Source organism: Penicillium brevicompactum, assembly GCF_028827555.1.
Source record: "Penicillium brevicompactum strain IBT 35665 chromosome Unknown utg000006l_segment0_segment0, whole genome shotgun sequence".
In the NCBI taxonomy this organism is placed as follows: Eukaryota; Fungi; Ascomycota; class Eurotiomycetes; order Eurotiales; family Aspergillaceae; genus Penicillium; species Penicillium brevicompactum.
The window spans coordinates 868,321-894,783 of record NW_026623209.1 but is presented as its reverse complement, the minus strand read 5'-3'; the positions used below and the strand labels follow the sequence as shown (position 1 = coordinate 894,783).

Below are 26,463 nucleotides of genomic sequence, written 5' to 3'. Positions count from 1 at the left end.
TGAAATTTGCCCTGACCAATGCTTTTGAACGCTCCTTAACCATCCAGCACTCAATTTTGGAAAACCTTGAAGAATAATGTAGGTGTATGAGTGCAATGGTGTTCAATTTTTGTATCTAAATTCCGATTGAGCTGAGCAGATTGATATCCTGGGTACTTTGCTTATGTCGTCGGAGTCCCGCGAGTGGGATGTCACCTGGGGTGTATACCAGGCCAACTTAATCGTGTTTACCTTCCTTTCCCTTTCTCCCCTTTCGCCCTCTCTCTCTTCTTTATCTTCATCATTCCGACCATTGTCGCACTCATCATGGCTTACTCTCCACATCAAGATTGCAATTTCCTAACGGGTATGCATGCATCCATAGATCTAATACGGGTTTCCCGATTAGGAAATTCACTGACGGTGATAGATCTTGCTTGTGATTTGCAAACAAGACTCTCGACATCTACTTTAGGGCAGCCGCTTTTTCCTCCTGATGTCGTTCAACATCTTGATCACGCGCTCGCCATGAACCCACTGAATACCCTGGTGCGAGGTGATATGGACGCGAAAAGACTGGATGCCGTTGGCTCTTCGCTATGGAACGCTTGCACTCAGATGTTGGCTGTACGTGGCAAAACCGATGAGGACATACAAGCTCTCTCCAAAGCTCGCACTGCCGCATTCGTTCTCTTGAATTTGGCGGTGCCACCTACCATGCTTGGTTGGCTCAGGTCCCTAGGTGTTTCTCTCATTGCTGCGCAGACTTGCATTGGTAAGTATCATACCAACAATACTTTCCTTGTCTACGAAGCCAAAATCTCTAATGATCATATAGTAGCTAAACAACTTAATGCTGCATACAACATCCTGGGTGTGTCGGGGGAGCGACTTCAAGCCGTCCAACCATCTCACCTCGGGTTGGACCTTACTCTGAACTACAGCCTCACGACCAAATACTGGCTACTCCGAATTCGTTTGGTGAGTTACTCTTTTGAATACCATACGCGCCAAAGCTGATTTTCCTACAGGCTGCTGAATGTCAACAATTCGACCTTGCAGAGCATCTTTGGACCAAAGTCCCTAGCCCATTTCTGATGGGTGACTGCGGTTTCGTTCTTGAAACAACCTTCCTTGTTGGAGAGTCCGCTCTCGTGATCAATCCGCCAGTTGCGATCAAATGGCTACATAAATCATTCGAAACACTGCACAACTTGTATGTTGCCACTGGACAGGGTTTCGTGGGATTTGAAGACTGGGATTTGGCAATCAGACATTCTCTTGGTAAGCAGTGGCTTTGACTGGATAACTTGAATATCCCAACTGATACATGGCAGTCGTGGCATGCTTGCCGATGTTGACCCCAGACTCCGCGCAGATTCTTTGCATCGAGTTGGCCAATTTGCAACAGGTTTGTCTCCTCCTGAGTCCAAACCCATCAGAAATTGACTCTCATTCTTCTAGTCGTATCCGTCGCAGCCTGCCGTGATGCTTCTTGGTCTCATTGCGAGAACTACCCTACCAACTATCGAGGAGCTGGTCCAAAGTAAGTCAACCTCATTTCTGCTCAGATCAGATTCACTGATTTTGTCTCCCAGCTTTCAAGATGGTTGTTGCTCAAACTCCTATGACGAACGCAAACATGGGGATGTAAGTTGCTACTCAAGTCAACTGATATTTATAGCATCTAATAATGAGACCAGGATCTTCCAGTTCATCCACTTCATGGGCAAAAGAAGGTATCACTTCCTTCATCTCTTGTCTTAAGGCAGATGACTAACTTATACCCAGCCAACACGCTGCGTTTGAGGCTCTTGCCGCTCTTCTCTTGGTTGAGCTCCCCAGGGAATGGACGGAAAAGTGTTTCCTGGGGTATCTTGTGCTGATGACAAGATGCAATCCGATGGACCCAAACCACATCCGGACGACCAGCATTATGATGCAAAGTCTGGAGCACCGTGGATTCCCATCATTCGGCCCAAAGACCGCTCGGGCTGCTGTTGCCGTATGAAAAACATGAACCTTTTATAGATGAGAAGATCAGCTAACAGTACCGACAGTGTCTCTGGAAACTAATAGGTATCGCGGTTTCCGCAGGAGACTACTCCGCTGCAATATCATGGCTTCACATATGCGGCGATCACAAGAATTTACACGACTGTGACAAAGAAACCCAGTATGCGATCTCGAGGTAAGTCAAACACAAGGTGATCGTTATGAGCGAGCTCAATCTGACACTGCACTAGGAAATTGTTTGCGTGCTACGTGCAAGTTGGCAACGTGAAATCCGCTCGTGAATTTCTGAATCGAGGATTTCTGGTGAGCCGACTCGACTGCAAGAAAATGTACTTCGAGTACAAGCTGGCCATGCTGGAAGGACAAAACCTCTCAAGTATGCAGAACAACCATGCCAAATCCCAAATATTGCTGACTATCTAAAAGATTTCTTCTGTCTCGGGTTCCCAAGTCAACCAGTCTTGGAGAAGCAGACCGCGCTCCTTGCATGTGCAATGGAAGCTCAGCGACAGAAGAAGCATGCAGAGGCAATGAACTGCCTGGCACAGTTAACGAAATGTACTGGATTTAGTAACATATACAATCCAGTATTTTCTGTGGCTGAACATCACATGTGAGTGTATATCCAAAACCCTTACAAGCAATGCCAACATGAAAAGGTTCTTGATCTGTCTTGTCATCAACGAGATGGAGACATATCGTCCCATGGATTTCTACCGTCGTGCTGAGGAAGTCCTGGCAAATGGTACGTACGCATTCTCCTATGTCAGCATGGATACTGACCCATCTTATAGCCCTGGAATTTGCGAAGTCGCTTGGCTCTCCCACCGAGGGAGCTCCTGTAATCTCGATCACCGAGTTGCAATGGCTCTACCAAGCAAGTTATCGGGTCGCTTTGAAGGCCATCGAGCATCGTCAGCTTGATCTTGCCCTGCAGGCTCTCAAGCACTCTCATGAGGTTGGTTATGCAGTTGTCTTTTTCATTTACAATCTCTGACGTTCTAGCAGTTCACCATTGTGTATCGTCGCGCTGCAGGGATCGAAGGCAGGATGAAAGCACCTCGTCCCCACTTCTTTTTGATCAACTTTCTTCGCATTCTTATCTACGTCGATGCGGCTCGCAAAACTAACGATGAGGCTGAAAAGGTATCGTGCCAACATTCCCATTTCCATATATTCTCCACCATTGCCTGCTTTCTCGCATAAACACAGCAGTACTAAACTTTGACAGGTTGCACACTACACGAACGTGCGCGCATCGTTCAAGGCGCTTGCCGGGCTGTTTGGATGGGAAGACGGATTGGAAGATTCCGACAGAGAGTTGAGCCTGAATGAAACAGATCAATACGGACTCGGGAAGTTCTTCAACTTCGAGGCTACCTACCAACTTGGTCTCTGGTCTGAAATAAAGGAACTCTGCGAAGACAACCACCGATTCCCCACGTCCCAGTTCTACTCTCAAATGACTGAATGGATCTTCCACGAAAAGACTCCATGCCAGGTCCAGATCAAGTTCCTGAAGGTAAGCTCACAGAAGTCCGTCTATCTGCCATTGTTGAACAACAGCTGATCTTGAGCCAGCGAGTCATCTACGAGATAATAAACCTCATTGACCAGAAATCGGCCGGTTACTTCCATTGGAGCATGGAGCTGCCTCGCTACCTCTACTGCCTATTCTTGACGTGCACAAGCTTCAAACCCGCGAATCTCCAGCTTGGCGTGGAAGAAGAAATGATTGATTTCCGTCTCGCCGACAGAGTGCTCTGTCACATTTACACCATAGCCAAACGTGAGGCGAGCAAGCCGGATGACGTGAACAATGGACCCAACGTGCAGACTTTCCGATACGAAACGGGAGTCTACATAGTAGGTGGAAAGAACCCTTTCCCGGCGATGGAGTTGGAGCACGTTGCTCGCACCACCTTCAATGCAGCCATGCGGTTCAACGCTGGCCCTCATGGTGAGACTAGCATGCTATGGGCTCGCAGGGCTCGCGATCTTGCTCATCTTGTTCCAGGTGGCGAGGAGCTTGTCAAGGAGCTACAGGGACATTTGCAGATCTTGGCCCATCGATCCGAAGCCGCACAGGTGGAAAGTTCGTCGGCTGCTGACAAGCAAGGAGCTGATACGTCCTAAAATTCAGTCGGATACGATACAAAGCCTCTCGAGGTGGAAGGAAGGTTTTCGGGTGAATGGGAGAGATTGGGGTGAAGAAAATGTGATTGGGGAGACATAGTTCCGCAAATCAACGAGATAGTTTGAGAATGGAAAAATTAATCAGATTTAGCTTCAAGGAACAAAGTAGTATGTCAGCTGGCCCGCACCAGGGCAGATCCAAGTCTGTACAGAATTACTCATTGTATCCTACACACTAGTGTTACGTTAGGTGTAGTATGTAGTAAGAGCAAGTACATGTGTGCGGCCAAAAGGCACTTCTACTGTTACAGAGTAAGGAATGTGCATCGTGGGTAGCTACACAGGATCAGTTATGGGCCTCGGGACGTCTCCCTACTACCCTCACCTGCCCGCCGACTCGCACGAGACAAATACTTGATTGTGACCACCGTGACCCTCATCCCGTGGCATGGGCCCGGGGATGTGCAGCCAAGACGTCAGTGACCCAAGTGGGAGGGGCAAGCCCAACCCTGATGGGATTTGTGAGAGAGAAGAGAGAAGAAGAGAAGAAGGAGAAGAGGGAAGTGAGAGGTATTTATACCTGAGATGGGGAGGGAGTGGCAGGTGACTTCCATGGTTCCCAATTAGGAAATGCAAACATTCTGTTAGGGCATGGGACTTGGTCAGGTGATGGTTGCTTCCCATAGATCTCTGTCTCTCTCTTTCTCTTCTCTTCTTTACGCATCATACGTTCTGTTTTACGTACACACTGCTTTCTACTAGACCGTATTCCCCATACATTCTTATCCAGGGAATCAAAGACGTGGATAGCTCCTGTTATGGAGCCGTTTAATTTTGAAGAATCTAATTGTTGATGATGCATATAGAACGGAGCAAAAAGATGTGAATTGTACGGAGTAGTGAGGCGGCATATGGCCTGTCACAAAAGTGTAAATATGGGTATCATCAGAAGGGAATTTATCTCCAGGCCATGGGATAATAAAAAGAAAGAAGATCGCCCAATCCACCTACCAAAAACAAGTGGATGATGCAAAGATGCAAAGATGCAACGGGGTGAAAGGGAGAATATCAAGAGAATGCAAAGGCAAAAATAGCCAGTAGATCAAAGAAAGATGATAACAGAGAGCGATTGAAAATGCATCGCTTATGCATGATCAGCACCGATAACAGAAATGCAAAAGCCATCCTCAAATGTATGGCAGCAAGCAAAAACAAAGTTATTCTTCGCCAGTAGCATCAAACGACCGGCTGCGCGAGACTTGTCGTACACTTTTGGGTCGCAGAGACGGGGTAGAAGGCATATGGCGAGGAAGACAAGGGGATTTCAAGGACGAGCGACTAGGTCCTCGTTCATTTTCAATGTCCTTGCCACTGCTATCGGTTTCGGTTTCACCGCTAGCGTCACTGCTTTCATCGCGTCCGCTGATAATGCGGAGTGTGAGTCTTAGTTCACGCTCGAGTTCCTTGGAAGATTGGACGCGGCGGTTTGAACCGTTGACCTTTTTGCGGTAGGCGCGGAGAGTGCGGCAGACTTGTTCGGTGGACATGTCGAGACTTCCGAACTCGCTGCGGGGAGTTGTTTTGCCGCGATTGCGGAGATCGAGAGATGTGCGACGATTGGTTCGTGCACTGTGTGGTTTTCGGGCGGGAGTCCGTGATTTTGGGCTAACAGGGGATGGGGAGCGGCGGTTTCGCTCTTGGAGTACACCTGGGGTGGGGGGAGAGGCGACTTGGGGGCGATGTTGATTCTGAGAGGGAGTGGTTTTTGAGAGATGACGGGGCGAGAGACAATCTCGACATTTTCCGGAGGAGGGTTGGAGAATGCTCGCGGTTAGGCGTTGGAGTTGTGGGGTTAGGACTATCTGGACGCTGGAAGCCGGCCAACTCGCTACGCGAGAGCACCTTCCTGAGAGGAGGTCTCGCGGCTGTCATCTCCTTGGTAGGACCTTCATCATCATCGCGTGTACTTTGAAGAAGTTCTGGCGATATCTGCTGCTGGACAGAGAGGTTCCATATCATCAATATGCCGTCCATGCCGGTGCTTATCAAGGTGCGTTGGGGTTGCGAGTCCTCGGTATCGTCGCGCCCTTCTATCAACAGGGCATCGGTAACACCTTCAGTGTGTCCAAATTCACCAGTGAGAAGTTGGTCGCGCTCCAAGTCGTATACGCGGATGGATTTGTCGGTACCCGACACACCAATTAGAACCTTTGGGCTTTGGCCAGGGATCTCAGGTGCAACTGTCAATGAGCCCAAAATGACGGCATCGGTTGTCTCCGAGTCCGATGCCTTGAAACAGTGGAGATGCCTTCCTGATGGAATATCGAACTTCGAAACACAGCGGTCCATAGTGGAGAGATATAAAATGTTCGAGTCGTCCGGGCAGATTGTCATCGACAGGGGAGAGGCCTTTTGAGTAATTACCCGTGAAATAAGGTACGCAACGCATGTTTCACCATCAATCTCTCGTGTGGCACGATCTCTGATAATGACGGTGCGGTCCGCAGAGCATGAAAGCAGCTTCTCGCCATCATTGATGAACATCAACTGTCCGACAGCCCCAACATGATCGTCCATGGTTTGGGTCAAATGAAGCTCGTTGTCTCGTTTCTCAAATAACTGAACCATCCGATCTCGGCCACAGCTGGCTACTAGCCAGGAGTCATCCGTTGTTTCAATAGCAACGTCTGTAATCTCCCCGCCATGTCCACGGACTTTGTGCACACAGGCCCAGTCGGAATTTGAAAACAATCTGTTGTGAACAAGTTAGTTGAATCCGATGAAGAGTGTTATTAAGTTGCACATACCTCAATACGCCAAATTTGTCACCTGAGACGAACCACTCTGCATTTGTAGTAGTCCGCAAAACTTTAAGTTCATTCGCTGCATTGTCTTCGTTCCCGGAAAATTGATCCAGATCGATTACTCTGGATCCTCGACACTTCCCGTGAACGTCCCAGAAATTAACAGAGCCGTTACGCGACCACGTAAAGAAGTCTGCAGAGAAATCATTGGGGCGTTTCATGTGAAAGACTCCAAGGATGGGATCTCGATGCGCAGGCATCGAGGCTTCACCCTCTTCCTGTTCGCCGTCTTCAAGTAGATTATGAATCGGGTAAATATGAATCTCCCGAGTGGCTTCCACCGTGACTAGATGGGAGTTAAGAGAGCCCATGCAAGTGATAGCTGGTGCTTTGCTTTTCTTATCCAAGACTCCCTTATCGAGACGGACAGGTGACATTGGCGTGGACGAACCAGACGAGCGCAAAGTTTCAAATGTCACTTTCTGCATTCGCCTTCCACGCCCACCTAGCCAGATGGACTCTTGGTCGAAATCCACGGCCAGAGACGTGATACTGAAGCCCACCTGCTTTACGATGACCATCTTCTGAGACCCCTCGCGGTCATCAAGGTAACAAACTGCACCTGAATCCGTGGCAATAGCAGCTTCGTGGTCAGAGATACTGCTTACACAGGTAAAGACGCTGTCTCCCAGCGCGCCCATGAGGCAATTCCTACCGGAAAGTGCTTTCGGGGCCGGGTTTGGTGAGGGAGCACCGTCAACATTCAGCCGTGTCTTGGTGGGGGAGACAGGCCTCGTGATCGTGGGAAGACGCCAGACCTTGACGTGCCGCACGCCAGTGGTGACCAAGCTTCGTCCGACCCAGCACATATCTTTAATAACCGACGTACACTTATTCGCGGAGTGTAGCTTGGCTGATCCATTCTTCAGGTTGATCATCCAGATGAAAAGGAACCCGTCATTCGGGTTGCCCAGAGTTGCCAGATACTGGGAGTCGGGGCTGAACGCTAGACTGCGAACGCCAAATGTGTGGTCGTTCAGTATAGAGAGAGGAACGTCCGGTAATGCATCCGTCGCTGTGGAGAATATCAAAACTCGTGGGTTATAGCCGGTCTCTCCTACTGCGAGGAATCGCCCATTGGGACTGATCGAGACACTTGTGACTGCTTTGATCCGTTCCCTCGATGACCACCCTCGGGGGCTACCAGCCTCGCCAGCCTCGCTAGAGGGAGAGCCATTGGAAATATTCAGATGTGGGTTGGAGCGGATGTGGGAGAGGGAACGTGATCTCGGGTCCGGGGTAGACGGAGGGGTCGAGTTTGGATTGTAGAACGAAGTCGATGGATTGACACTAGTTGCAGAGGGACGGGCTCGGAAGAAGCGTTGGCTTATGTTGGCATCATCGTCGAGCTGTGCGAGCACTGCTGCTGAACCCGCACACAGAGCGAAACTTCTGCTTTGGTCGTGGCTCGAGAATCCATTGGGGGTTGTGGTGGTTGTGCCGATAACGGTTTGGAGAGACAAGGAGGACTGGTGGGATGTTTTGCTGGGGGATCGGGTCCCTGGGCGGAGGATTGGAGAATTCGAAGGAGTGATTTTCAAGGATGCGCCGGGTCCAGCAAGCTTGCTTTTCGGGGTGTTCAAGGTGGTAGTCATGACCTCGAAGGATATCAAGGTCCACCCGAAGATTGATCAATTGGGCGCATTCGTTTCAAAAAGAGTGTGTATATAAGAAGTAAAGTTCGAGGTGGCGGGATAGCGGAGTAGCGGAGTAGCAGTAAGGAGTGTGTGGGATGGCGGGGAGCTAAAGTGAAGCTATGATCGGCCCAGCCTTCCAAATATAGCCATTGTTCTAGAACGAGCGTGTCGAGTGAGAAGAGAGTGCGGAGTACGGAGTAAGAAGAGGAAGAAAAAAAAAAACAAAACAAGCTCAAATGGCGCTAACATCATTCCAGCCGATCTGAGGAATCTGAACCTTGGGTCAGGGGCCGATCCGCTGACAGTGCGAGCTTATAGTGCCCTCGAAGTGAAGTATAAGGCCTTCGAGTATTTTGTTCAGTTCTCTACACTTGTAATTTCAACATCCGCATTTATTCCCGATCTTCATATTTAGCTCGATCTACGGTCATGAGATGAACGGTGGGTCGGATTATACAGTTCGCACTAAGACGCCAGCCCTGAGGGTAAATCTCGTAGCTAAGCTCCGAATCCACCCGCCTAATGTGACACCGCTGTATGGACTCTGGGCACCCACGACTTATGAGTCTACATCTACGGAATAAATTGAACGGATTACATAGTGCGCAAACGCTGATGTCAAATGTATTGGTATAGAGGTGTGGTATTCGCCTGTCAAGCCTCCCAAACGTAAGAAATTCGGAACGAAGAATCAAATGCGATAATGTGCCATGTTCTTCTTGATCTCACTGACAATCTCATCTGCCTCGCCAGTGCTGCGTGCTTCAAAGTCATACCGCTTCTGTTCGGTGGCGTCGTTTCCTCGAACGATCATCACGCGGAAGCTCTTGGGGTGTCTCCGGCTGACCTTGGAACCGATCACATCGCTGAAACTGATCGACCGGGTCTTGCCTCCAGAAGCTGTTTTGCCGGTATCCCCAGGCACAATGTGCATGTAGTCATTTTCAAAGGTAAGGATACGATGATTGGAGGCTGTGAAAGACATGGGTTGTTTGCGGAACACGTGGTACCGGCGGTAGTATCCACCCAGGTGGTCCTGTTTCTGAGAAGCGGAAGGCAGCATACGCTGTGCACCCTTCTTGGCCTCCTTCTTGGCTTTCTTGGAGGTTGCTGGCTCGGTGCTTTCTACCATGAGAGGTGCGTTCGGTGATGAGCTACCGGGTGAAGTTCCGAGAGCGAGGGGACCACCACCAAAGCGGCGGCGAACCAGATCAAGCTCGGTGATGCTACCCAGTGCCTCCACAGTGCGGTCCAGAGGCGCAATCGTGTTGGACCCCATCACCTTGAGCAGGTAGTTACCCTTGTCTTGACCCCATCGCTTGCACACAGAGTCCAGGATTTCGGCAATATAGCTATCGGTGGATGTGTTGATGGTCATAACATGGGCAGAAGCCTCTGTGTTAATGAAACGAATCTTGAGGGTTTTCGCAACACCCATGCGAGGAGTGGCATGCGAAGTGGGCACTGCGGGTCGATCGGCGGGTGTGAGAGTACTGTGGTTGAGTGCTGATGAGAACGGCTGGCCCAGGATGGGATTTGCCCGAGCTGGTGTGATCTGAGGGGTCTTGCTGTTTGAGGTAGGCTGTTGGGTAGTCCCCGGAGCCGTCAGGTTGGCAGGTTGGTCGGTCTCGTCTGATCCAACACTGGAACTGAACTGTGGGTACAGCTTTTCATTTTCCTCAAACTCGGTCTTCGATGCTTCGACCAAAGCGAACTCGTCGTAGGGTTTGCCTCTTGTTCGCTGTCGGGCTTTGGGGGGTTGGTTATTGTTTGACGTGAAGTCCGTCATAGGGAGGGTTCGGCCAAGTGCTGGGAAGTCATATTCGACTTCGCCATCATCAACCATTCGTAAAGTCCACCGATTTACAGTCAACTTTTCACGGCCTAGCGCTGGGCCACGAGAATCTGCTGAGTATTTCCATAGAGCTAGGCCGATTGTTTCGGCAACAGTGACCGGTGCAGGCTGCTCTGCGAGCTTGGACTCGCGGGTCACCGGCAGATCCAGCGGATCTTCAGGGTCACTAGAGAATGGGGCGTAAATCTTCAGGTACAAGGCATCTTCTTGGCCTCGCCCAGAGAGCACCACGAATTTGTCCACCGGGTTACTTGGTGCGCGCTTCCGTGCCTTCAGTTGACTGGTCAACAGACTAACTGGCTGTACCATGCTGATAGGTCGCGGCGGAGGAAGATCTTGTAATGTAGGTGCCGGTGCACGACTTTTGCGGTGTGAACTGTTCTGTGGCCCTGTGCCTGGGGGTAATTTGTTCATCATCACCATGGGTGAGGACAAATTCAACCCTCCGGCAACGCCTGCCAAAAGCAAAGAGCCAGATCCTGCAGTGTTGTCGAAATCAGACGAGATTGCAGACACCACGGACTCGGCGCCAGAGTCTTCCTCGTCCTCCTCGTGAAGTTCTCCAAGAGCCAGGCTCTCTGCGCCGCGACTTCCAGTTCGTTCACGCCGCCTGCGAGGATGATCGACAATATGGTCGCTTCCGGAGAATGAAACCTGACTCTTGTAGCCTCGGTGATCAGTTTCGTTATCTGTCGATAGGTCGCTGCTAGTAGTTGTGTCTCGACGAGGCCTGAGCGGAATCGAGTTGTACTGGTTCGCAATGGTTTGGGTTGACGGAGATGTAATCATCACTTCTGGTCTCTCCTTCTGGTCTTCCGAGCGCCTTGGAGAGGAATCAGCTCGGTCTCGGCGAATGGGCATCTTGTGGAATTTGATCTGATCAACAGCACTGGTTTGGGTCAGCAAATGCAGCATTATTCCACAGCTTGACATAACCTACCTCCCGACATTGTCCCCTTCGTCGTCGTCGCTGTCGTCACTTAAATCACTGCTGTCATCCTCCTCCGCAACAGCTTGCCTCTGTACCTCTTGCTGCCGTTCTCGTCGACTCTTCTTCTTTCCGTTTCGCGCATGATGTCGTCGTGCGGTCATCTCCGTATGGCTCTTGCCGGTCACCATGCCCCCATCATCGTCACCGTCCTCCATACCAAGACCTTGCAAATCATGATTTGAGGGTCTCGCATTGCGCTCCGCGAGTTTGTAATACTCCGAAGATACATTTGCAGTAGTGGGAATCGGCGGGGAGTAGGTGCGCTTCAGGTGGGATGAGCTGTGTGTATTCGGGAACGCGGAGGCGGTTGACCAGCCCGCCGCGCGGAAACCCGGGGTATTCAGGACTGAATCATTGACGTTGATGAGGCGATCTCCAATTCCGTCTTTAATCGTCGAGAGGTAAGACGAACGTAGTTGCCAGATTGTGAAGCTGTGCTGATAGTCAGTTCGGAGATCAACACATCGGTTCACAATTCCAAATCCGACTCACTCCTCATTGTGAAGAAGGGACATTTTCTCGGCTGTGTAGAGGAATATGGTCCGCAGAAGTTGGGCGCGTTGCGTAGTCGGCGACCGAGGTTGCTAGGCCAATGTTCCTAGGCTGTCAGGTGAAGTCGCATGCTCGTGCAAATAGGTCAGGCGAAACCTAATGAGTCTCTAGTCTCCCAACAGGACCAGCCTGTAATTAAAAAGGAGAATAAAGGAGTGTTATATGTGCCACACGCACACCTCGGCATAGACGTTGAAGAAAGGGAAAGTCGGTCTCCGCAGATCAACAACTTCCCCGCCAAGGGGCCAATTTGACCGCTTAGACTTGCCTCGATCTTACGGAGTAATGGATCTGCTTACAGCACACCCTTTGTTCCTGGCTATTAACTGGTCATTTTGTGTCTTGAAATGTTAACTTCACATCAGGTCTCCTTAAAAGTCAAGACAAGGCTCTCTTCGCAAGTGCTGGCTATATTGAACACCCTTTCCCAATCATTCAAGGAGAATGTGTAAATGCACCCAGCCGTCGGGGGCAGTTTGAGATCTCCGTTCTCGATCATCTTGATTAATCCGCGGACGTCTTCAGGCTCATAGTACATCAACTTGCTCCGCATGGCGATTCTCTTGCACGTGACCAAAGGCTCGGCGTCATTTGGGTTCACAGGGCACAGAAAGGTCACTCCGGTTCGAGGTGCAGTGCTGCTGGGGGGAGTGTCGGTTTCATAGGTTGAACCATAAGCCGGTACAAGCCCCGTCTCCCAATCCTCTTCGTCTTCCGTCATGGAATAATGCCACGAATTCACCAACCATGGTAGTCCATTTAGCTGACTGCGCGTCAAAGCCGTTGTGCTGATTCCGTCATCCTCTGTCTTGGACGGGGCAGGCTCCATCAGACCGACCTCACTCGTGTCAGAGGGCAATGCGATCACTCTCAATCCTTCTCTCAGTCAGTCTCCGTCTACTCTGAACTTCGCCTTCCAAGGGGAGGGGGGCTTACCCATAGCCAAGGCTACAATGCAACAAGCAGCACCAACAGAGCTCGTTGCGGGGTATACCAGCAGAGTTTCGCCAGGCTGAAGGCATAACTTCTTCAGTTCACTGAATGACCAGACGATTTTCGCAATCTCACAAAGCTGAGCTGGCTGATACCCCAATCCTCCCTCTTGTTTTCCCATAAGTTTGCCCTCGTCTAAGGGGTAGCAATTTTTGACCCGAGCTCTCATGTACTCTGCGTAAGAGCTATCTTCAATGTCACTTCTCTGTGTAAAGGAGAGGCAAAACGAGCCTGGCTCATGATATACCCCGCTGGAGTATCGGACTTGTGGGTTGTGTTTGGATCTCAAGGCCGGATCAAAAAGACAAGTTGGCCAACGTGCAACGATGTCACATCACTAGCGACTTTGACGATTCGAGCAATAGCACTCGAGCCTGGGAGCATGGGCTGTCTGCCGGGGCGTCCCACGCCAAATTTTGCATACATGGCCAACGTCTCCTGGGCGAGAGGTGAGACGGGGGTTGCGAGAACGCGCAGAACCACACAGTCTTCCCGCAATTCTGGTAAGTCGGCTGATCTGACTTCGGCATAGAGGCGAAAGCCAAAGCCAATCATCAATGCATGATGTCTGTTTGGGATGTTTGGAGCTGGCACCACTGTACCGTGGGCAGGTGCTAGTGCAGGGGTTGAAGATTGGGTTACGGACTCCCCATTACTATGCTCGGTTTGTTCACTGTGGTTGGTCGACATGGTGACGCTGGACGGTGGATGGACGGTGGAGTGTCGATAGTGGCAGGCGTGGAAGTTGAAAAAAGCTGCGTGGAAGTGTCGTGTCGCGATTGCCGCACGGAGGCGGGGATGATTTACGCATTTTACGGTATAATGGCATCAGATTGAAGGCTTAGTCGTAACTATTATCAGGGCAATATTGCTAGGGGACCTTTAAAGAAGCACCCCAAATGGATGTTACCACACACCGTTAGATTTAAAAACACCCCTCTAACCTGAATAAGAAGGCTGATACCTTATAATATTTATAGGCAGAAGTGATTTAGCCATTTTGGGTCCTTGATGCCAACCTTGTGCCCCTTACCACTCATTGATCACATTACATTACTTTTTTGCAATGTTTATCATGCAAAACCGCATCATGTCATCACGTGACCGACTGGGTAAACTAGCCACCCGTATATTTTAAAGTGACTTCTATTGAGTGAGGGTTTATATACACCGTAGTCAAGGTAGGTACTCCGTACCCTAGAGGTCGACAGATTTCAATCACGTGACTACAGTAAGAATGGTATAGGTGTTGAGACGTGGCAATAGTCCTTGATGCGTGGCAGTAAGCATGTGCTTTCTCAGGCATCAAAATCAGGCAGGGGGGTGTGGTAACATCCATCGGGGTGTTCTTTTAACGGTCCCTTATTGCTAATCTACAAGATTAACACCTATGAAAAGCTGAAAATACTATGAAAGATACTGCCATAGAGTTCTGCGGTCATTTAGCTTCACCTGTTCAATGGCATTCCCGATGTAGTGGCTTTAGGTCTTTCAATGGATGGTTCAGCCTCATATTCCACTCCAGGGTTGAAATGGGTTAGGTCCCAAGGCCTATAAGTACATATCATACCGTAGTTCGTTTGTCCCAAGTGACCTCAGAATCGGGATGATATATTGTATCTAGTTCCCGAATACGAACGCGAGGGCTAATGTAAGTTTACAGGATCGTGGGGAGTTGGGATTGATACAGTTGCTCGAGTTTACATTGAATTGAACAAACAATAGATGGAAACACGTGAACGTGAAAGGAAATGCATTTGAAATGCACCAGACAACACCAGTGAAACACACGATGCTTTCGAACAAGATGAATATGTTACAAAAAGGCACTAAGCCTTGGCTTTGGCCTTGCCACGACCCTTCTTCGGCTTCTCCTCGTCATCACCCTCGGCTTTCTTTGTCTTCTTGCCCTTAGCCGGCGCCTTCTTCTTCTTTGGTAAACTGACATACTTGTCCTTCTTCAGGTCAAGTTCTTCCTCATCGTCATCCTTCACCTCATCAACAACTTCTTCTTCGTCAGACTCCTCGATGGCATCTTCAAGATCCGGCTTCTCCTTCGTCCCCTTCTTCGGCGCCACGACATTGCTAGCCTTCATGAACGGCATAGGGTGGGAACGCGCGTTATACATGCGGGTGAATGTAGCCTTGGTCTGTGTCTCGATCTTGATATTAGACTCGGTCATAGGACCGAGTCCCAACTCCACCATGGCATCGAAGTCTTCGCGGGTGAGATAGTATTCGTCCATGAGGTCAATGACAGAGTCAACACTGTCCTTGCCTTCGTCCATGAGTCGTCGGATGATTTTCTCTTGGAGAAGGGGCAAGTATTGCTGACGAATTTCATCACGGTTGCCTGTGGTGCGGAGACGCATATGACCTTGGATTTCTTTGACGTATCGAGACATTTTTCCTATAAGAAGGTCAGAATATGTGCCCAATATAGTAAGACACAGTCAGTCATAATCATACCTTGTTTACTGTTGTTGCCTAGCCAGCTGGTGAACCCAGCTCGTTCACTGAAATTGCCGTGCTGGAAACTGGCAGGTCGCACGAAGCTGAAAACTGCATGGACAGGCATGAGACTCCACTGCTGCTGTGTTCCGTGAATCATGCGGTCGACGAGGTCGCCGTCACTGATGCCCGAAGCAGCATTGTCCATCAATTCGAGTGCCTTTAGTTTCTGCTCTTTGCCTTGGTACCTGCCTGCAAGCGTAGGCTTGGTCTTGAGATAATTTTCTTGGAGCATCAGATAGCTGAACTCGTGGTCATTGAAGTAGAGCGCAATCTTGTCGTTTAAAGTAGAGGTGGAACTTGGGGCAAACATCTGAGCGCTGAGAATCTTGCTGACAATGTCCCAAGGCTTGAGAATGATGTGTTTCTCCCAGGCTTTTGACATGTCCTTGCCTTGGTCGTAGTTGAGACCCTGTTGGTCCAGTCGAGCCGTAGACAACATGTTGATGACCTGCCGGATGTCGGCGTTGGTTCCCTCAATCAGGCCATCAAGCACAGGAGGCGGGATTTTAAGGCCTTCTCGGAAGCAGATGGTAGAAAGTCTGGCACGGATTTGATCAGATGTCGGGCGTCTGAAGGGAATGTCGAAGGTAATGTGATCGAATGGCTTCATCTTGGGAAGTCTTCGCTCGTTACAGATGAGGATGATTGGAATCTTGGACTTCTTCACAATGGCAGCAACAGCTCCCACACCCCCACGATCACCAGCAGACATACCATCAACCTCGTCCATGATGAGCACAAGCTTTTTCTTGTCGCCCTCAATCTGCTTGCCTTCTCCAGCAAAGTATCCTTGCAAGGAAGTTGTATCAAGCACACCCAAGGTAGAGGTCTCAACGAGCTTCTTGCTTCGAGTATCACTAGCATTGGTCTCCACGATATCGAATCCCTCCAGCTTTGCCACAAGGTGAGCCGCTGTGGTTTTTCCGATACCTGGTCCACCATGAATGATCACGGCACGATATGTACCTGAGCCGTCTGCACCACCCTTTTTGAAATCAAGTTTAGAATTGCGGTGCCAATTGCGTAGCCAATTCTGGAGTTTTTCGACGGGAGCCTTGTTTCCGCAGATCATGCTGGTTGAGGTTGGGGCATACTTCGTGGTCCATAGATCACTGGACGTCACAGGCTGCGAGCTGGATGGTGCCTGTTGAGAGGCCGCGGACTTCGAGCCCTGGGGTGTCTTGGCTGGCTTTGCGTTCGCGGCCTTGCGTTTCTCTTCGGCGTCGATTTCGGCAGCCATAGCCCGGACCTTTTCCTCGTCGGCCTTTTGCTTCTCTGCATATTTCTCCGCGGCTTTACCATCACCGCCATTGGCAGGTAGTCTCTTGATCAATTCAAAAAGACCATCCTCGTTGATGGTCTTCAACTTATGCTTCGCGATAGTTTCCAGCTTCTTTGGGCCAGCATCGCCGCCGAGGACAACGTAGCTGGTCTTAGAACTGGGTGCGCCGACAACCTTGCCTCCGTATTTCTTCACCAACACGGAGCCCTCTTCACGGCCGAGAGACTCCAAAACACCGGTAAAAACAAATGACAGCCCGGCAAGGCAGTTCTCCTCGCCTGTAGGAAGTTCCTTGGTGCCGGACATTTCGGGGTCCCGAGATTGTTGTTGTCCGAACTTCCATTTTTTTGCCTCTCCCTGGGGAGGTTCTGGGGCATCGATTGTGGGAATACTGTCGAAGATATCTTGGATCTCTTTGCTTTCGACCTTATCCTCCTTCTTGGCTTTCTTCGGGCTAGCCTTAGGCTTCTTTGCGGCGGGCGATGCTGTGGATTTTGCCTTAGGAGCGGCTTTTTTCGTCTGCTTCTTTGGCTGCTCGAAATCTTCATCTTCATCATCGTCGATGAGAGCTTCTGACTTGCGCTTGCGGCCTGGTAGAGCTTTCGGGGCAGGAATCTTAGGGAGGTCTTCCATGACCACGTCGTCATCTTCGTCATCATCTTTGCGGGATGCCTTCTTCGCTGGCGCTCTCTTGGGCTTAGCAGCAGCAGGCTTTACCTCAAGCACCTCGAAGTCGCTGTCGCCTTCGCTGTCGCCTCCGGCGACGTACTCGTCGTCTCCTTTCCCGACCTTGCCATACTCTGATGCAAATATGTCATTATCGCCGAGTTTCTCGTCTTCGACGACCTTACTGGCCTTTTTTGGTGATGTGCGAGAGGTGCTTTGACTTGCTGCGGATTCCACGGCGGTCTTCTTGGGCTGTTCGCTGGAAATGTCCTCCTTAGTCTCGTTGGGTTTGGCCGGTTCCGTGGTTTTGGCAGGTCGCCCTCTCTTCTTGGTAGAGGCGAAATAGTCCGATGAAGTCGTAGGCTCATTTTTTGTCACTTCGGGCTTTCTGTGAAGGAGGCTCGTCAGTTCAAACACATAGCGACAAGGGTGTTCAGCTGGCAATGAACATACGGCTGGCTCTTTGGCTTTGCTTTCGCAGCTGGCTTTACGGGTGTTGTATCCTCTTGCTCATCGCTATCGTCCACAATCTTCCTGCTACCTGCGTTCGTGTCAGACCTGTGTTACCGGGATGGAGGTCTCAAGTGCATACGTTTCTTCCTTGTGGCTGATGGATCCTGCATCGCGTATAGATGTTAGCAAGTGGTTCTGACGGATTCCACGGGGGAGCCTATGTATATGGCATAGTCCTCCCCTTCTTAAGCAAGGCAGCATACCTCTTTTTTTGGCCGCGGGTTTTGCGGCAGCTGGGCTGGAGCCTTGATTTGGCTTACCGCCAAAAAAGTTTCTAATATCCATGAGGGATTTCTGCTCACACAAAATTGAGCGAGAAACAGAATCAAGGCACCGATTGGAGACAGTACGAGCTAAAGCTGCAGGTTGGCCGCACGGGTTGACGCGCGACGTGACGTGAATATGGCCTCAGGCATAATATTAGTCAGAAACCACTTAAAGACGCGACTGCCTGCAGTCTGCTGCCTCAACAAGTCCGCAATGAACTCCCTAGAAACTTTCAAGGCTTGATATTTGATTATTGGATACCATCAAACTTCCAATGTTTTGTTTCCATCCCGGGGTGGCCATATAGCCTTGTTGTACGGAGTAAACTTGGTGTTCTCGTGCAAGGCATTTTGTACCAGGATGTACATAAACTTCCATTACAACTAACTAGTGTGACTGAAAATGTTGGTGTCAAGCATATGAGCACTTCGTATATCATTGGAAGTTATTCATACATTGGAAGGAGCTATTGAGGTTATTGCCTCTATATCCATGGATATAATAAAAACATAAACCCACTGCAGTGAGCTTGCACTAACCAGCAAACAACATCAACCATGGAACTTATGACCGGAGTTAAAGTTCTGACTAAGACTGCTTATCTCCGATAACTCATGTGGGTTTGTTGAAACTTGGGAGCGTCCTACCTTCCAAACAGCATCCAACAATGAGACAATACCCACACAACCCAGCTATACAATGAACCCAGACCCCATACCGGCCACCGAGACAAGGCCACCAAAACAAGAGCCCCAGGTCGACGAATACACCACTTCAAGCCACAAAGGCAAATTCCGCTTCAAGAGCTCGTCCGGACGGTCCCATAGAAGCTCCAAACACGACGAAAGCCGCCAACATCGCAAGCGCAGACATCGCTCCCGCACAGATGGCGAATCTACCAAGCGTCGGAACAGAGACTCAGACCGCCACAAATCACCAGAGGCAGCCCCGCTTCCGACATCAGATGCCTTCCGCGAATCGCTCTTCGATGCGCTAGGTGACGATGAAGGCGCCGCCTACTGGGAGTCTGTTTACGGCCAGCCGATCCACAATTACAGTGTCCCCAATGTGCAGGGACCGGAAGGAGAGCTGGAGCAGATGACGGAAGAAGAGTACGTTTCCTACGTGCGGTCGCGGATGTGGGAGCGTACGCGTGAAGGCCAGATCGAAGAACAAGAACGATTACGGGCTGAGCGGATGAGGAAGAAGAAGAGCGAGGAGAAGGGGAGGGCTGCTGAGGAGGAGAAGAGGGCGTTCGAGAGGGCTATGGATGAGAGCTTAAGGCGCGGGGCAGAGAGGAAAAAGTTCAAGGCTTGGGGTGGGGTTTGGAAGGAGTATCTGGAGAGGTGGGAGAAGATGGAGGCAGAGAGGGAGAAGGAAGATCCTTCTCAAGCTCTGCGGAATATGATTTTCTGGCCTGTGAGGTCTGGGAAGAGGGCTGACGTTGCGAGTGATGCTGTTGACGAGTTCATGAGACATGCGCCTGAGAGCGATTTGTCGAACACACTCAAGACGGAGCGAATCCGTTGGCACCCAGACAAGATCCAGCATCGATATGGCGCGCTAGGAATTGACGATGTTGTCATGCGCAGCGTTACGGAGGTTTTCCAGATTGTCGATCGCATGTGGAGCGAGCAGAGAGAGCGACATGGTTGATGATGCGTATAGAGATCTTGAGGCGTTTGCATTTTACATTTGTTGAGATACCCCAGGCATTACGACACTGCACAGCCTATTGCAATTGAATGTTCATGATTTGAATTCATTTCGGAAAAAATAACAAAAGCTGCAGAAATCGTAGACCAGAAAGAAAAGCTTCATAGGGGCTATGTATGCAAAATCCATTTTGGAAGAAAGCAGGAATAATTCAGAAGTCAACATGAATCACAATAATTCAATGCCTTTACTTCGCCGAATGTCCGTTCGACGTAAATTTAGAAACGAGATGAGCGGGCCTTGGTGCGGTAGAAGGTGTAACCAAAGTAAGCACCAACAACGGCACCAAAGAACAAAATGGTCTTGAAGAAGAACCAAGTCCAGCTACCACCTTCCTTGGCGGGCCTGGGCGAAGTAGGACGACCCTTAGAACGGCCGTCCGAGGAGCCCTTCCCGCCGTTGTTGCCGCGGTTCAGGGAGTACAGGTTTTCAGCCTTGAGGGAGATAATGTCATGGTTGTCACTGAGCTCACCGGTCTCAGCGGAGAGACCGAGGTAGGCCACAGAGGGAATGGCGATGTTTGAATCCTCGGCGTTGAGGGTGAAGCATTCCGTCCAGGTGTCTTCGGTCTTGTACTGGAGCTCCAGAGACAAGGACTTGTCCTGGAAGTAGGTAAGGCGGGCCTTGGTGGGGATTGGGGCGCTGCGGAGACCACGAGCCTGAAACGAATGTTAGTGATGCTCTCAACGGCAACTCCAACTCAACTCACAGAGCAACCGGCCAATTCGTTGGCCTTGCCGTCGTGCGCCTGGTCATAGGTGGTCTGGCCGTCACCCATCATGGCCATGACGTAAGGGAACGACACGCCGGGGCGGTTGTTCTTGTAGGTGTCAAAGAAGATACCGAGACCTTCGAATTTGTCCGTTGAACCGAAGACAGGACCTTGCGTCGCGCGTTCCTTGGTGAGCCAGAGCGCGAAGCCATCACCATGCAAGTTGCCGGAGCCATGAATTTCGAACTCGAGTTCGATCTAGAGGAACGGTGAGTCTTCGCATGCGCCATATGCCAACGGACATCCTATTTACCTGCCAATTGGTCGCGGTGAGGGGCACGCGCGAGGCAATCCATCCTTGTTGCGAGGGTCGGTCGGCCGTGAGGCGGATATACCTATACAGGCCAGAGTCAGTTCTAAGCCAAAAGCCCCAGTCATGCTTCACATCCTTACTTGTCGGCGCGAATAACTGTATCTCCTCCGAAGTCGAACCAGCGGCTTTGGAAATCCGAATCGAGGTATGGCTGTTAATGGCGGTCAACATGGCTGTACTGAGTGCAACGACACAGGTCGTGCGACATTGTGCGCCGACAGCTTTCAGCTGGGCAGGAAACGGTCATACCGGAGAAAGGCTGTGGGTGCGGAGCTAGCAGGCGGAGTCAGTACCTCGGTCTCGACAAGGGAGCTAGCATAGACCTACAGGAATGCTTTTGATGTTCGCGTCATCGTAGGCAGCTACGGGCCCAGCGACCAGGCCGGCAAGGCAGAGGAGTGAGGAAATAGACGGAAGACGCATTGTATTAGGGCCCAATGGAGGGGAGGCTCAGGGTGTTCGAAGGATAGACCGGAGGTGGGAGTGGGGCAGGAACGGTGTCACCAGGACCCGAATTCCCAGGCAGTAGAGAAGGAATTGAAAATGTTCAAAAGTGGAACACAAGGAGTGAATGAATCGAGGTTCTCGAGGCGCAGGGTCGAGGAGGTGAAGTATACAGCTTGTTATGCTAAGGTGTCCACATCGGGTGTGGCGCAGGCACCAGCCACAACCCTCAGATCCTGACGAACTCCGACTTGTGATTGCATTCAATTCACCATCTACCCACGGTTCCTATAATCTCACCATCTCAAAATGTCGTCTCTTTTCGGTTCTTCCCCCGCCGCCCCTCAGACCTCTGAGGAGATCAAGGCCGCTGTCATGCGCCAGCTCCAGCAGGAAGCTGCCATGGCTAACGCCCGCTCCCTGATCGGAGTACGTCACCACCCCTTTGTCAACACAGCTTCAACAAGCTAACAGCACATAGAAAATCAACAAGCACTGTTTCCAAGCTTGCGTTCCTACCCCCGGCTCCTCCCTCTCGTCCAAGGAGAACACCTGCCTGTCCAGCTGCATGGAGAAGTACATCGCCATGTGGAACGTCACTAGCAAGACCTACATCGCCCGCGTTGGCGCCGAGACCAAGCGCATGGGTGGCCAGGATGCTGCCGCCATTGCCTCCATGGCTGCCGGTCAACCTGAGGGTGGCAGCGGTCTCCTCGGATAAATCCATCTCAATCCGAAAGAACAGAAAGAAGACCAACGAAAGAAGCAAAAGACACGCATCTCTGTGGATGAACTACTGTACGATAGAAGCGGCTTGGTAGCCCGTGTATAATATGGGCGTCTCTTGTATGACCCGGTGGTTGGAGAGCATGGGATTAGAGGGTTCATGACGAATCCATTTGTACATCAAGCGGACACTTCCAAAGACAAAAAATTGAAAACATGGATTTAATTGCAATTGCTAAAAGAAAAAGAAAAAGAGAAATAAGGAAGATTTGTGCAGATAAAATAGTATGGGTTTCCGTGTAAATGGCTCCTGGTTTTTCACGACTCCTACCGGGATCAGTTCCGGCCCTCACCCGGAGTGTGGCCTCTTCGTCGCGTCATAAATCATACAAGCACCTAGAAGTCGGGGAAAAGGTGACCATATCTGAGAGGGGTTAGTCAATGTATGCAATTGAGGTGGTCGTGAGAAACTTACGTATCCTCTCCTTCCTGGCCATAGTGCTCTGTCTCTTCCGGATACTTGTCGTATTGACTCGCATCACCCTGTCCACCCCGAATCGGGGGGATATAAGGCGCGTCGATATCCTTGCGGGCCAATCGGTCCCAGGTTACCTCGGCAAACCAGGGGTGATTCTTGACATCACCGGGGCCACCGTGCAAGTTGCCGAGACGCTTGGTGAGGTCGGATGTGATCAGCTGAGATAGAAGATCGACTGCGTCGGAGTGCAAGTATGGAGGGTACTTGACTTTGCCTCGCAGGATATTCTCATAGATCTTGACTGGTGATCCACTGTCCCAGAATGGAGTGAATCCACACAGCATTTCGAAAATCAGGATACCCAATGACCACCTGCAATTGTTAGAAGAATCCAATGGGAGGTGAGAGGTCAGGCGCACCAATCGACTGATTTGTTGTATCCTTTGGAGGAGACAACCTCCGGAGCCAGATAATCTGGGGTACCGCAGAGCGTCCAAGTAATATCAGGCACATCTTTCGCGAAACCAAAATCGGTAATCTTTAAATGACCATGACGATCCAACAGTAAATTTTCAGGCTTAAGATCGCGATAAATGATCTGGTGGGCGTGCAAATATTCTAAGGCCAGAGTGACCTCAGCGGCGTAGAACTTGGCCACCGGGTTGGGGAATCGCTGAAAGAAAGAACAAAAAATAAGCAATTTATCCCAATGTTTCAGACCAGCATTGAGTAACTCACTTGTGATTTGCGCAGGAGGCTGAACAGCTCACCACCCTCGACAAAGTCCATGACCATGTAGAGGTTTCGGGAATCCTGCCAAGTTCCCCACAGGGTAACAAGGAATGGATGGCGAACGCGATTCAGCATGCGGCGCTCGTCGTTTGTGTGCTCGATCTGCTTCATCTTGACCACCTGTGCCTTCTTCAAGACCTTCATCGCATAGAAGCGGTGATTGTGCTTCGACTGCACCAGGTGAACTCGACCGAAGCTTCCCGTGCCCAACGTGCGCTGGAGCTGGAAGTCCTCCTGCGAGTACTTGCCCTTTGTGACGCGCTCCTGCTTCTGGGGTTGTTCGCCTTGTGTCTGACCGTGGGCATGCTGACCGTGGCCCTCTTGGCTCTGGTTTATGATGTTGTCGATACTAGCGGCATTGTTTGGCGTCCCCGTATGCGAGGGTGAAGCGTGCGATTGTGTTTGCATGGGTGCGGAATCCTCCCCGAGATCTTGCGAATCCTTCGTTCGCCTCTTCTTCAGTAGTCCTCCTAAGCTCGGCATGGAGAGTTGAAACAGGGGCCATTGAGGGTGAAAGAGAAGGAAAGGACCGGATTAAGTGGGGAGGGGCAACCAGAATGACGCATTGATCTTTGGCTTAGCATCGACTACGGAGTGCTCAGAATCCTCCTAACTAATTCCCCTTCTCTTTTTCTCCTTTTCACTGCTAATTCTTTTGGTGGTCTTTGCGGCTAATTATGCCCCGTTCATTTGATCTGAAAATTGAGTCTTGTTTCTTCTTTAGCGCCACTGCTAACTCTCAATTCCTCGTATTTTCTGCTTATCTCATAGGCAAAAAGAGCTTTGAGGGAGTGTCAATATACGGTTCAATAGGAACTCGATAAAATCTCCGATCTGGAGCACTCGTCCGATCATGACTTTCATGACTTCACTAATAGGCGGAGAAATCGAATGATGACGTTGAGTGATGCGCTCATATGTTTTACCTGGCATTCGGGGCTCCGGACTACTAACACGTTGCATTGAGGAATGCATGGCCTTTGACTCGACCCGATTTAGCCATGGATAAGCTCCTAATGTAGTAAATTCATACTATCTTTGTCTTTTGCTTTCCGTGTATAGCATGAAAGACAGTACTCCGTGCCCCGTACTCCGTAAGATCGGACTATCTGAAAGCCAGAGGTAACTGAGAACAATCTTTCACGTCATCAAATCAGCCGCAAGCTCTGCCCAAGTAAATCCCCGAGAATTGAAGGCATCAATGTCGAGTACTCCGTACCAAGAGAGACCATATGATTGAAAGACACTGCGATTGCCAGCAGGGCACTTTCCCGAGTGGGGTTGGCTGCATGACATAATCATATTTCTGCCTGAATTGGCCTAAATTATTATCATCCAGCCTGAACATCCTTGCGTAACCATTCATCCACGTTCATCATGGCGCTTGTGGCCTATTCTGACTCCGAAGGCTCAGATGCCGAGCCAGATACCACCCCGGCACCCCCAGGCGATCAAAGCAAGTCCGATTCCAAGAAATACCAGGCCGACCACACCACGGGCAAGATTCGCGTTGCGCTTCCGCAGATTAAACCTGAACCTTCAGCCCACGACTCTGGAGATGGCCCGCGGAAGAAACCTCGTGTAGGCGGAGGACTATCGGGCTTCAACTCCTTCCTTCCAGCCCCAAAACGAACCGCGGAAAAGAAAACACCAGCGGCGACAGGGCGCAAAGCATTTGGTCTGAAAACCGGAGCCGGCCCTGGGTTTGATCGTGGCGCAGATGCAGAAATGAGAAATGACCTTTCTTTTGACAACCTGGCGGGAAAGACGGAGGACACACAGGAGGCTAATAGCCAAACCAATCACACCGCATCAGATGCGCCGCCAGCGATGAAGAAACAAGAGGATGTCAAGTTGCAAGGAAATCCAATGATGTTCAGACCTTTATCTGTCGGCCGGCCGCAGAAGAAAAGAAAGATCGTCAAGACAGCAGAGCAACCCACACCTGGTCCTGCTGCGACAAAGACCGAACCTGCGCCTCAACCTGCTACACAGGCCTCTGCCCCGCCACCCAAGCCAAAAGTCAGCCTCTTCTCTTTATCATCAGAGGAGTCAACACGTCCAGATATAACAACGGGCCCGTCGACGACGTATCAGCCGCTTGTATACAACGCAGAAGGGGAAGGCGAAGAATTATCAGAAGACCCAGCCCTAGCCGCATCATCATACGTCGCGCCAACCCCTGCAACAGCAACGGTCTCAACAAACCCCGGGTCGTCACTCGATTCGATCGCCAACGACTTGAATTTGTCCAAGTCCGAAAGACGGCAGCTGTTCGGCCGGAATGCGGTTCCTTCACAATCTCATGTGCGTACTTTCAACACCGACGAAGAGTATGCCTCCAACCAGGTTCTGGCTCAAGGCGAGCTGGCTGCTGCTGTGCACAACCCCGTGCGCTCCATTGCACCAGGCAAACACACGCTTCAGCAGCTGGTCAATGCAGCAAGTTCTCAGAAAGAGGCGTTGGAGGAGAGCTTTGCGTCCGGCAAAAGGAACAAGAAAGAAGCTGGATCCAAGTATGGATGGTAGGCATAGGATACTTGAGGACATTTTCAAGCGCATTTGTATTAAGATACCATTGAGATTACTCTTGCCACTTGGCAGAGAATGAGCATATTTGTTGTACAAATATTGGAGTGCATAATTGAGATCAGATCCCACGGTTTGGACAATTTCGCAACATGCATGGACTTTTCAATAATATTTGACCATCGTTCCGCCTACCTATACATCTAGTCTCGCCATCTACAATCTTGTTATAGTCATGTAGAATACAACAACAACTCTTGACTATCATACTTCTGAGCCTGTGGTAGTTCTGGCTACTATCCCTATAATCACAGGCGTTTAAGACAATGCATAGTTATGTGTAGAGGGACATGTACATTCGCTGATGTATCGCGTATCTAGAAGTCTATCATACAGAAACCACAATGCAATCAACCAAACGCCATCAA

General features: G+C 50.4%; 10 protein-coding genes across 10 annotated transcripts; 4 read left to right on the top strand and 6 right to left on the bottom strand.

Annotated features, from left to right (window-relative positions):
* Positions 1-507: 507 nt before the first annotated feature.
* Positions 508-4,131, top strand: N7506_008523 (uncharacterized protein; the record flags this gene model as incomplete). The annotated part of the gene is made up of 16 exons (XM_056957816.1): positions 508-754; positions 818-960; positions 1,011-1,263; positions 1,317-1,390; positions 1,444-1,525; positions 1,578-1,629; positions 1,683-1,718; positions 1,771-1,984; positions 2,040-2,170; positions 2,226-2,371; positions 2,422-2,608; positions 2,655-2,740; positions 2,790-2,953; positions 3,004-3,141; positions 3,227-3,517; positions 3,577-4,131. The coding sequence occupies 16 exons, from the start codon at positions 508-510 to the stop codon at positions 4,129-4,131; spliced, it is 2,799 nt and encodes a 932-aa protein (XP_056807206.1).
* Positions 4,132-5,348: 1,217 nt separating this feature from the next.
* N7506_008522 (WD40 repeat domain-containing protein) lies at positions 5,349-8,590 on the bottom strand (the record flags this gene model as incomplete). Its single annotated transcript, XM_056957815.1, has 3 exons — positions 5,349-5,796; positions 5,840-6,883; positions 6,939-8,590. The coding sequence occupies 3 exons, from the start codon at positions 8,588-8,590 to the stop codon at positions 5,349-5,351; spliced, it is 3,144 nt and encodes a 1,047-aa protein (XP_056807205.1).
* Positions 8,591-9,323: 733 nt separating this feature from the next.
* N7506_008521 (Sin1 family protein) lies at positions 9,324-11,993 on the bottom strand (the record flags this gene model as incomplete). Its single annotated transcript, XM_056957814.1, has 3 exons — positions 9,324-11,376; positions 11,428-11,910; positions 11,971-11,993. 3 exons carry the CDS (start codon positions 11,991-11,993, stop codon positions 9,324-9,326), a joined length of 2,559 nt encoding a protein of 852 aa, XP_056807204.1.
* Positions 11,994-12,391: 398 nt separating this feature from the next.
* On the bottom strand, positions 12,392-12,859 carry N7506_008520 (uncharacterized protein; the record flags this gene model as incomplete). Its single annotated transcript, XM_056957813.1, has 1 exon — positions 12,392-12,859. The coding sequence occupies one exon, from the start codon at positions 12,857-12,859 to the stop codon at positions 12,392-12,394; it is 468 nt and encodes a 155-aa protein (XP_056807203.1).
* Positions 12,860-13,308: 449 nt separating this feature from the next.
* Positions 13,309-13,713, bottom strand: N7506_008519 (DNA polymerase III clamp loader complex gamma/delta/delta subunit C-terminal; the record flags this gene model as incomplete). The annotated part of the gene is made up of 1 exon (XM_056957812.1): positions 13,309-13,713. One exon carries the CDS (start codon positions 13,711-13,713, stop codon positions 13,309-13,311), a length of 405 nt encoding a protein of 134 aa, XP_056807202.1.
* A 1,139-nt stretch (positions 13,714-14,852) lies between these two features.
* N7506_008518 (replication factor C subunit 1) lies at positions 14,853-18,108 on the bottom strand (the record flags this gene model as incomplete). Its single annotated transcript, XM_056957811.1, has 4 exons — positions 14,853-15,433; positions 15,493-17,873; positions 17,939-18,026; positions 18,078-18,108. 4 exons carry the CDS (start codon positions 18,106-18,108, stop codon positions 14,853-14,855), a joined length of 3,081 nt encoding a protein of 1,026 aa, XP_056807201.1.
* An 856-nt stretch (positions 18,109-18,964) lies between these two features.
* N7506_008517 (uncharacterized protein) lies at positions 18,965-19,921 on the top strand (the record flags this gene model as incomplete). The annotated part of the gene is made up of 1 exon (XM_056957810.1): positions 18,965-19,921. The coding sequence occupies one exon, from the start codon at positions 18,965-18,967 to the stop codon at positions 19,919-19,921; it is 957 nt and encodes a 318-aa protein (XP_056807200.1).
* A 278-nt stretch (positions 19,922-20,199) lies between these two features.
* Positions 20,200-21,489, bottom strand: N7506_008516 (legume-like lectin family protein; the record flags this gene model as incomplete). The annotated part of the gene is made up of 6 exons (XM_056957809.1): positions 20,200-20,640; positions 20,691-20,951; positions 21,007-21,088; positions 21,147-21,217; positions 21,316-21,339; positions 21,394-21,489. 6 exons carry the CDS (start codon positions 21,487-21,489, stop codon positions 20,200-20,202), a joined length of 975 nt encoding a protein of 324 aa, XP_056807199.1.
* Positions 21,490-21,819: 330 nt separating this feature from the next.
* Positions 21,820-22,231, top strand: tim13 (protein translocase subunit TIM13; the record flags this gene model as incomplete). Its single annotated transcript, XM_056957808.1, has 2 exons — positions 21,820-21,939; positions 21,992-22,231. 2 exons carry the CDS (start codon positions 21,820-21,822, stop codon positions 22,229-22,231), a joined length of 360 nt encoding a protein of 119 aa, XP_056807198.1.
* A 2,652-nt stretch (positions 22,232-24,883) lies between these two features.
* N7506_008514 (PRCC domain-containing protein) lies at positions 24,884-26,035 on the top strand (the record flags this gene model as incomplete). Its single annotated transcript, XM_056957807.1, has 1 exon — positions 24,884-26,035. One exon carries the CDS (start codon positions 24,884-24,886, stop codon positions 26,033-26,035), a length of 1,152 nt encoding a protein of 383 aa, XP_056807197.1.
* Between the last annotated feature and the right edge of the window lie 428 nt (positions 26,036-26,463).